The sequence below is a fragment of the Leptodactylus fuscus genome, unplaced genomic scaffold (genome assembly GCF_031893055.1).
Source record: "Leptodactylus fuscus isolate aLepFus1 unplaced genomic scaffold, aLepFus1.hap2 HAP2_SCAFFOLD_167, whole genome shotgun sequence".
In the NCBI taxonomy this organism is placed as follows: Eukaryota; Metazoa; Chordata; class Amphibia; order Anura; family Leptodactylidae; genus Leptodactylus; species Leptodactylus fuscus.
Genome location: NW_027440189.1, coordinates 139112 through 146982, shown reverse-complemented (window position 1 = coordinate 146982; position 7871 = coordinate 139112). Strand labels below are relative to the sequence as shown.

Sequence of the window (7871 nt, the reverse complement as noted above, 5' to 3'; positions counted from 1 at the left end):
CGACTTGCTGTATGGCCGTGTGTCTATCTGTAATGTGTCTTACTGTGCTGTTGGTTGTGGATTGTAATTGCCATACAGATCGCACAGGGTCTAAACTGACACATTGAAGCAAAGACAAACTTTTCAATAGTTCATGATGGTAGTGATTGTCAGGTTTGGATCACTATCACCTTGTATGCATCCCATCCTATATAATACGTGTAACTGCAGGAGACTGAAATCACCTCCAGCCATCATCCCATCCTACACGCCTCTGTGCAGACAGCTGTATATACACAATGTCCCCGCTTTTCTATTCTGCCCGGTGTATAGACATTGCTGCAGGGCAGAGCCCCATGAGAAGCGGCCCCCCTGTCTGCAGTGTATATATATATATATATATATATATATATATATATATATATATATATATATATGTATCTATCTGATGTGAGGACAGGGAGCCGGCAGTGAGCGGAGCCGCCGCCTGTGTTACCCTCCCCGGCTCTCAGCAGCTCCAGCTTGTCCCCGCATCGTACAATCAGCTTCCTGTAGCATAGAGCTTGTGGTAAAGATCCCGGGGATGGTGACAAGCGCCGGGAATAGAAGGGGGCAGCTCCCGCAGCGGTTTCATCTTCCTGCATAGATAGTGATGGACAGATGTGGGGGTGCTATGGCGGAAATCCCGGGGCCTCCTCTCCGCACCACCCCCGCACCTCCGCCAGTGACGGCCAGGGACTGTTAGGGAGGATGTCGGGGAGTGGGGAGACACGAAGAATGGAAGCTCTCCTGTCCGGTTCTAGCCGGTAATGGGCTCTGATCCCGGGCAGGGAAGCACACGGGGAGAGCGGAGCTTGACTCTGGCCCTGTGCTGAGTGACAGCCAATAGGAGGTGAGGCCGAGGCCGCTCAGCAGCCAATCAGTGCGCACCGCTGTGCATATAAGAGGCGGCGGCTGCTCCGGCCCCAGTGTTTTCCCGTCTAGGAAAGGAATTAGAGCTCGATTCGTATCATGGCAGAAACCGCGCCCGCCGCCGCCGCTGCTCCCCCTCCCGCCGAACCGGCCGCCAAATCCAAGAAGCAGCCGAAGAAAGCAGCCGCAGGGGGCGCCAAGAAGAGCAAGAAATCCTCCGGTCCCACCGTGTCCGAGCTGATCGTCAAAGCCGTGTCCGCCTCCAAGGAGCGCAGTGGGGTGTCTGTGGCCGCCCTGAAGAAGGTGCTGACTGCTGGCGGCTACGATACAGACAAGAACCGCAGCCGTGTCAAGCTGGGCCTTAAGGCTCTGGTGACCAAGGGAACCCTGATCCAGGTGAAAGGCAGCGGCGCCTCCGGCTCCTTCAAGCTGAACAAGAAGCAGGCGGAGAGTAAGGACAAGGCGGCCAAGAAGAAGCCTGCAGCGGCCAAGCCCAAGAAAGCTGCCGCCAAGAAGCCCGCGGCTAAGTCTCCTAAGAAGGCGCCGACCGCGGCCAAGAGCCCGAAGAAAGCCAAGAAGCCTGCCGCGGCCGCCAAGAAAGCGGCCAAGAGCCCCAAGAAGCCGAAGGCGGCTCCTAAAGCCAAGAAGGTGACGAAGAGCCCGGCTAAGAAGGCGGCTAAGCCCAAAGCTGCCAAGAGTCCGGCTAAGAAGGCGGCCAAGCCCAAAGCTGCCAAGAGTCCGGCTAAGAAGGCTGCTAAAGCCAAGAAGCCCGCGGCTAAGAAATAAGCCCGAGCCGCCCTGTACTTGTCCCACAAAGGCTCTTCTCAGAGCCACCACCTTGTCCCGGCAGAGCTGTATCATCGCTATCTCCCCAGCCAGCGGGGGGCGGGGGCGTCATATTAACGGCAATCCTATGACCAGGGCTCCATTCCCGTATCCGCACCGACACATGAGCGGTCACTACAGGGTAACATCCCCGCAGGTTTCTCCAGGTGACCGGTCCAGCGGGGTAGTAATGAGGACTAAAAGCTGAGGCCGCTGAGGGTTTATAGGGGCAGTAATCCAGTAGATTGGCCGCGCATCCTCCTCGTTACTGGCGGGGGCCTCTGTCTGGATAAGGGGGGAGGAGGAGGAGGAATTGTCAGTATGTCTGAGCTACACAATCCCTGCAGTCCCGAATGCAGCCTGATGCCGGGGGTCGCTGCGGTGTACGGCGGGCGGCTGTGTGCGTGTTTGTGGTAGGGGGACAAACGATACATACTCCCAGGTCTGTATCAGATCAGCGGGGAACGAGCCTGGACGCCCGGGAGGTTGTACTGGGGGAGAAGGGGGATGAGGCTGGGTGACAAGCGCTCTCAGGGGAGCCCCCGCCTGACACTACTCGTTCCTACACAGGCTGAGGAGGGGGCTCCCCTGAGAGCTCTTGTCACCCAGCCTCATCCCCTTCTCCCCCAGTACAACCTCCCGGCGTCCAGGCTCGTTCTCCCCTGAGAGCGCACACCGTTATTTCGGGGTCACTTCTGGACCCAGAAACTCGGATCTTTGCTGCCTCCTGTTCAGCGTGTTCTCTTGTATTTATAACGCACTGTCTGTGCTGCAGCTGAATGACTTGTCTGGGGGAGCTCCGGCTCCCAGCAGTAGGTTTGTGATGACACTGGGGCGGGTGGAGAAAGCCGGCAGACGTCCATTGTCTCCGGGGCCGAGCTGAGAGCGGCAGCAGGGACAGGGAGAGGCGGCGAGAACTGTAGGATATGAGCGGGAAAGCTCCGAATCACTAACGGGTGAGAGTTCTGCCAATCAGAGGAGGAAAGCGGGGGAGGGGGGAGTGGCTTCAGGACACACCCCCATAATTGCGTCATCATAGCAGGGTTCTCCTTCTGGTCCGACCACTCTCTATATAAAAGGCGGCTGTGCGGAGGGACGCTTATTCTAGTCTGTCAGCAGCACAGAAGATGTCCGGTCGCGGTAAAGGAGGGAAAGGTCTCGGCAAGGGCGGTGCCAAGCGGCACAGGAAGGTGCTCCGGGATAACATCCAGGGCATCACCAAGCCTGCCATCCGCCGTCTAGCTCGCAGAGGAGGCGTCAAGCGCATCTCCGGTCTCATCTATGAGGAAACTCGCGGTGTCCTGAAAGTCTTCCTGGAGAACGTCATCCGTGACGCCGTCACCTACACCGAGCACGCCAAGAGGAAGACCGTCACCGCCATGGACGTGGTGTACGCGCTCAAGCGCCAGGGCCGCACTCTCTACGGCTTCGGAGGTTAATTCCGCCGCTCCCCGACTCTCTACTACATAACCCAAAGGCTCTTCTCAGAGCCGCCACATCCTCCTGAGAACAGAGCTGTCCCCGCCACCCACCTCTCCTCTGCCCTCTAGGGCTGGAGCTGTCGCTGCGGCTACTGTAGGAATACCGGAGAGCGTGGAGATAAACGCTCCTAAGCTTCAGGGAACGTGTGAACAAATGCATAAATCTTAAGAGCGTTCCTGTCGCTGTACAGTGTGCACTGCCTAAAGTTTCTCCTTTACTTTGCCAGTGTGCGCAGATGTAGATACACGCGATAGATACGAGGTTATCAGGCGGATAAGTTCCTTCGCCTTGAGGATAATACAAACAGTGCGGTGTAACGTCCATAAATACAATGACAAAACGGATCGGGATAAATAAAGCCTCTGGTCCGGGGAATAAACACCAGAAATGGAGGGCTCAGCAGCTCTAGTGTGGAAGGTGTGGGGGGCTCTTAGAAGAGCCTTTTCCCACGGCGATCTTTTCCCACACGAGAATGAGAGAAAGTAATGTCTGTGCTCCTCCCAGCGCAGCCCTATTTATAGGCGGGCTATGCAAATGAGCGCCGCTGTCTGCGCGCTGTTCTACTGGACCAGCAAGTCATGTGACCAGTGCCAGCATCATAATCCCCGCCCTCCGCAGCTGATTGGCGCTTCCACCAGGTTTGAATTTCCCTCCGTTTCTCTCCTGGGTGATAGTACAGAGCAGGTGATGGAGCCGATTACTTGGCGCTGGTGTACTTGGTGACGGCCTTGGTGCCCTCGGACACGGCGTGCTTGGCCAACTCTCCGGGCAGCAGCAGGCGCACGGCGGTCTGGATCTCCCGGGAGGTGATGGTGGAGCGCTTGTTATAGTGAGCCAGGCGGGAGGCTTCTCCTGCGATGCGCTCAAAGACGTCGTTGACGAAGGAATTCATGATGCTCATGGCCTTGGAAGAAATGCCGGTGTCGGGGTGGACCTGCTTCAGCACCTTGTACACGTAGATGGCATAGCTCTCCCTCCTGGCCCTCTTACGCTTCTTGCCGTCCTTCTTCTGGGCCTTGGTCACGGCTTTCTTGGAGCCCTTCTTGGGCGCTGGGGCAGACTTGGCGGGATCAGGCATGGTAGCACGGCGATCTTTTCCCACACGAGAATGAGAGAAAGTAATGTCTGTGCTCCTCCCAGCGCAGCCCTATTTATAGGCGGGCTATGCAAATGAGCGCCGCTGTCTGCGCGCTGTTCTACTGGACCAGCAAGTCATGTGACCAGTGCCAGCATCATAATCCCCGCCCTCCGCAGCTGATTGGCGCTTCCACCAGGTTTGAATTTCCCTCCGTTTCTCTCCTCAGGTTTACAGGTTCTAATCGCCTCGTTATGTTGCGGGGGGGAACGCCACAGATTGTCCCCTGTGTAGCCTGATGCATGCCGGCGGGGGCTGTACAGCGCCGTGCTGCACGGGGTCTGGGGGAGGGGCATGAGCGCTAATGCTGGACTGTAGAAATAAACCAATGAGATGGAGGGGGCGGGCTTTCCATGAGCCAATGAGGACGAGCCCCGGCTGTATAAATATGTCGCTCTTTCCGCTCCTCAGCTCATATCACCGCTGTGTAGTAACGTCTATACTGAAGCGATGGCCAGAACCAAGCAGACTGCCCGCAAATCCACCGGAGGGAAAGCTCCCCGCAAGCAGCTGGCCACTAAGGCCGCCAGGAAGAGCGCTCCCGCCACCGGCGGAGTGAAGAAGCCTCACCGCTACCGCCCTGGTACAGTCGCTCTGCGTGAAATCCGCCGCTACCAGAAGTCCACCGAGCTGCTGATCCGTAAGCTTCCCTTCCAGCGCCTGGTCCGAGAGATCGCCCAGGACTTCAAGACGGATCTCCGCTTCCAGAGCTCCGCCGTCATGGCCCTGCAGGAAGCTAGCGAGGCTTACCTGGTCGGGCTCTTTGAGGACACCAACCTGTGCGCCATCCACGCCAAGAGGGTCACCATCATGCCCAAAGACATCCAGCTGGCCCGCAGGATTCGTGGGGAGAGGGCTTAGATCTGCCCAGGCACCGTCTGACAACACAAAGGCTCTTCTCAGAGCCACCAAATCCTCCCTCAGACGAGCTGTAGCCGTTGTCTTTCTCCTCTCGGGAGGGGAGAAGAGAAGCCTTCACTGGCTGCTAATAGAGAGGTTACCCTTTCCCTTACAGTCACTGAGTTAGCGATATCTCGTCTACCTCCTTTGTATGTATAACAGGCACATATGTAACTGCAGCGCCCTCTACAGTAACCTGAGCGCCCCCCCCACTGACTGCTGACTCAATCTTACTTCGCAGCAGCGGAGGATGTAATAGACAGGCGGAGGCTTGAAATTCGCGTCCTTTCTCCCTTTGCACCACCTGACGCTGCCGGTTCTCGCGCGGGTTGTAACGGTCACTGAATGAATGGGAATCTACGATTGAGCGGGAAGATAGACAAAGGTTCGCCCGGATCAGCCCTTTAACGCCCGTTTCATCGGCACTTCTAAACCTGCCACCGTGGGCTGTGCCCTGGCGGGGAGAGAGGATTAGGATGAGCACAGCCATTACTATCCCTAACTGACCCTGCGCCCGCACCACATCTCCCTCCCTCCTCTCCGTCGCTAGTATGTGCCTACTCCGCACATCTCTCCCTAGCGCCTTCTACAATGACCTGAGCGCCGCTGAATCTTCTTCAGTTGGGGAGGTTTTGAAATTCGCGCCCATTCTCTCTGCACCACGTGACGCTGCCGGCTCTCGCGCGGGTTGTAACGGTCACTGCGACTGAGCGGGAATTTCAAAACCACCAACCGTGTGAGCGGGGAGAAAAGACAAAGCGTCACCCGGAGGAGCCGGCGCTCACCTCGGCTTTGTATCAGCGCCCGCCCGTCCGTCCGTTATATCTAAGCTCCGCTTATACTACCTGCCTGGGAAGAGAGCATTAGCAGATTACCACCAGCCCGACCTGACACAAAACCCCGCGCCCGCACCACATCTCCCTACAGAGTGAATCCTCCTCCCTCCTTCCCAGTCAACCCACGGTGCTTCCCTGTAAGGGCCGCCAGTCGGGCCAGGAGTTGGCTTCAGAATAGACGGACAGCCCGTATTGTAGACAGGAGGCAGCTCTGCTGTAGACAAGGTGGTGGCTCTTAGAAGAGCCTTTGCTTGTATAGACGGATGGGGTGGGAGCGGCGCTCACTTGCTCTTGCTGGGCTTGCTGCTCTCGGTCTTCTTGGGCAGCAGCACGGCCTGGATGTTGGGCAGGACGCCTCCCTGGGCGATGGTCACGCCACCCAGCAGTTTGTTCAGCTCCTCGTCATTGCGCACGGCCAGCTGCAGGTGACGGGGGATGATGCGGGTCTTCTTGTTGTCCCGTGCAGCATTACCAGCCAACTCCAGGATCTCAGCGGTCAGATACTCCAGTACGGCCGCCAGGTAGACGGGAGCACCAGCACCAACCCTCTCGGCGTAGTTGCCCTTGCGGAGAAGCCTGTGCACACGACCGACGGGGAACTGAAGTCCCGCCCGGGATGAGCGAGTCTTGGCCTTAGCACGAGCTTTGCCTCCTTGCTTGCCGCGTCCAGACATGGTTCGTGGATCGTCAGTTACTGTAATGGAACACAGAATATCCTGCCCTGTACCGGCTCCTCCTGCCTTATATATATAGTTCTGCCCCGCCCTCCTGCAACTCTCATTGGACACATCTCAAGCCGCCAATAGAGGCCAGATTTGTGGAACCACCAATCCGCTTCAGCAGGCGGGGCTTGCAAAAGTCACATGGTTTGCTGGTCCAGTAGAACAGCGCACAGACAGCGGCACTCATTTGCATAGCCCGCCTATAAATAGGGCTGCGCTGGGAGGAGCACAGACATTACTTTCTCTCATTCTCGTGTGAAAGAGATCTCCGTGTTATACCATGCCTGATCCCGCCAAGTCTGCCCCAGCGCCCAAGAAGGGCTCCAAGAAAGCCGTGACCAAGGCCCAGAAGAAGGACGGCAAGAAGCGTAAGAGGGCCAGGAAGGAGAGCTATGCCATCTACGTGTACAAGGTGCTGAAGCAGGTCCACCCCGACACCGGTATCTCCTCCAAGGCCATGGTCGTCATGAATTCCTTCGTCAACGACATCTTCGAGCGCATCGCAGGAGAAGCCTCCCGCCTGGCTCACTACAACAAGCGCTCCACCATCACCTCCCGGGAGATCCAGACCGCCGTGCGCCTGCTGCTGCCCGGAGAGTTGGCCAAGCACGCCGTGTCCGAGGGCACCAAGGCCGTCACCAAGTACACCAGCGCCAAGTAATCGGCTCCATCACCTGCTCTGTACTATCACCCCAAAGGCTCTTCTAAGAGCCCCCCACACCTTCCACACTAGAGCTGCTGAGCCCTCCATTTCTGGCTTCTTGCTGCTGCTGCACGTGTTTCTACCCAGAACCTTTCTTTCCAGCTATTTTCTTGTACTTGCTAGACTCACTATACACCCAAAGAGAAGCTCTAATCTCCGGCTTGATGCATGACCTCTCTGCCGGTGCGTGCAGAGAGCACTGCTCCGGCAATTTGAAGATTAAACTAAGCTGCTACTTATCGGCCCGAGCTGCCGGCAGGGGGGGGTTACACTGCAGAGCCGCAGTAGGACTACTTCTAGGGACCTGTTCACAAAGCTTAGATTCCAAAGGTTTGGACCGTTTTCTTCTTCTACTCTCTCCAGTATTCCAGCAGTGA

The 7871-nt window shown here is 57.2% G+C and overlaps 6 protein-coding genes across 6 annotated transcripts; 4 read left to right on the top strand and 2 right to left on the bottom strand.

Moving 5' to 3' along the window:
* The first annotated feature begins 987 nt into the window (after nt 1–987).
* Nucleotides 988–1699, top strand: LOC142187280 (histone H1.03-like). Its single transcript, XM_075261503.1, has one exon. The coding sequence runs from the start codon at nt 991–993 to the stop codon at nt 1675–1677; it is 687 nt and encodes a 228-aa protein (XP_075117604.1). The 5' UTR covers nt 988–990; the 3' UTR covers nt 1678–1699.
* Nucleotides 1700–2837: 1138 nt separating this feature from the next.
* Nucleotides 2838–3213, top strand: LOC142187279 (histone H4). The gene has a single exon (XM_075261502.1). The coding sequence runs from the start codon at nt 2844–2846 to the stop codon at nt 3153–3155; it is 312 nt and encodes a 103-aa protein (XP_075117603.1). The 5' UTR covers nt 2838–2843; the 3' UTR covers nt 3156–3213.
* A 655-nt stretch (nt 3214–3868) lies between these two features.
* On the bottom strand, nt 3869–4306 carry LOC142187287 (histone H2B type 1-O-like). The gene has a single exon (XM_075261509.1). The coding sequence runs from the start codon at nt 4274–4276 to the stop codon at nt 3896–3898; it is 381 nt and encodes a 126-aa protein (XP_075117610.1). The 5' UTR covers nt 4277–4306; the 3' UTR covers nt 3869–3895.
* Nucleotides 4307–4771: 465 nt separating this feature from the next.
* On the top strand, nt 4772–5200 carry LOC142187289 (histone H3). Its single transcript, XM_075261512.1, has one exon. The coding sequence runs from the start codon at nt 4784–4786 to the stop codon at nt 5192–5194; it is 411 nt and encodes a 136-aa protein (XP_075117613.1). The 5' UTR covers nt 4772–4783; the 3' UTR covers nt 5195–5200.
* Nucleotides 5201–6267: 1067 nt separating this feature from the next.
* LOC142187281 (histone H2A type 2-B) lies at nt 6268–6775 on the bottom strand. The gene has a single exon (XM_075261504.1). It carries the CDS (start codon nt 6741–6743, stop codon nt 6351–6353), a length of 393 nt encoding a protein of 130 aa, XP_075117605.1. The 5' UTR covers nt 6744–6775; the 3' UTR covers nt 6268–6350.
* A 265-nt stretch (nt 6776–7040) lies between these two features.
* On the top strand, nt 7041–7513 carry LOC142187286 (histone H2B type 1-O-like). The gene has a single exon (XM_075261508.1). The coding sequence runs from the start codon at nt 7072–7074 to the stop codon at nt 7450–7452; it is 381 nt and encodes a 126-aa protein (XP_075117609.1). The 5' UTR covers nt 7041–7071; the 3' UTR covers nt 7453–7513.
* Nucleotides 7514–7871: the final 358 nt, after the last annotated feature.

What these genes read in the sequence shown, in the direction of transcription:
- LOC142187280 (XM_075261503.1), top strand. Translation starts at nt 991, where the DNA reads ATGGCAGAAACCGCGCCCGCCGCCGCCGCTGCTCCCCCTCCCGCCGAA.
- LOC142187279 (XM_075261502.1), top strand. Translation starts at nt 2,844, where the DNA reads ATGTCCGGTCGCGGTAAAGGAGGGAAAGGTCTCGGCAAGGGCGGTGCC.
- LOC142187287 (XM_075261509.1), bottom strand. Translation starts at nt 4,276, where the DNA reads ATGCCTGATCCCGCCAAGTCTGCCCCAGCGCCCAAGAAGGGCTCCAAG.
- LOC142187289 (XM_075261512.1), top strand. Translation starts at nt 4,784, where the DNA reads ATGGCCAGAACCAAGCAGACTGCCCGCAAATCCACCGGAGGGAAAGCT.
- LOC142187281 (XM_075261504.1), bottom strand. Translation starts at nt 6,743, where the DNA reads ATGTCTGGACGCGGCAAGCAAGGAGGCAAAGCTCGTGCTAAGGCCAAG.
- LOC142187286 (XM_075261508.1), top strand. Translation starts at nt 7,072, where the DNA reads ATGCCTGATCCCGCCAAGTCTGCCCCAGCGCCCAAGAAGGGCTCCAAG.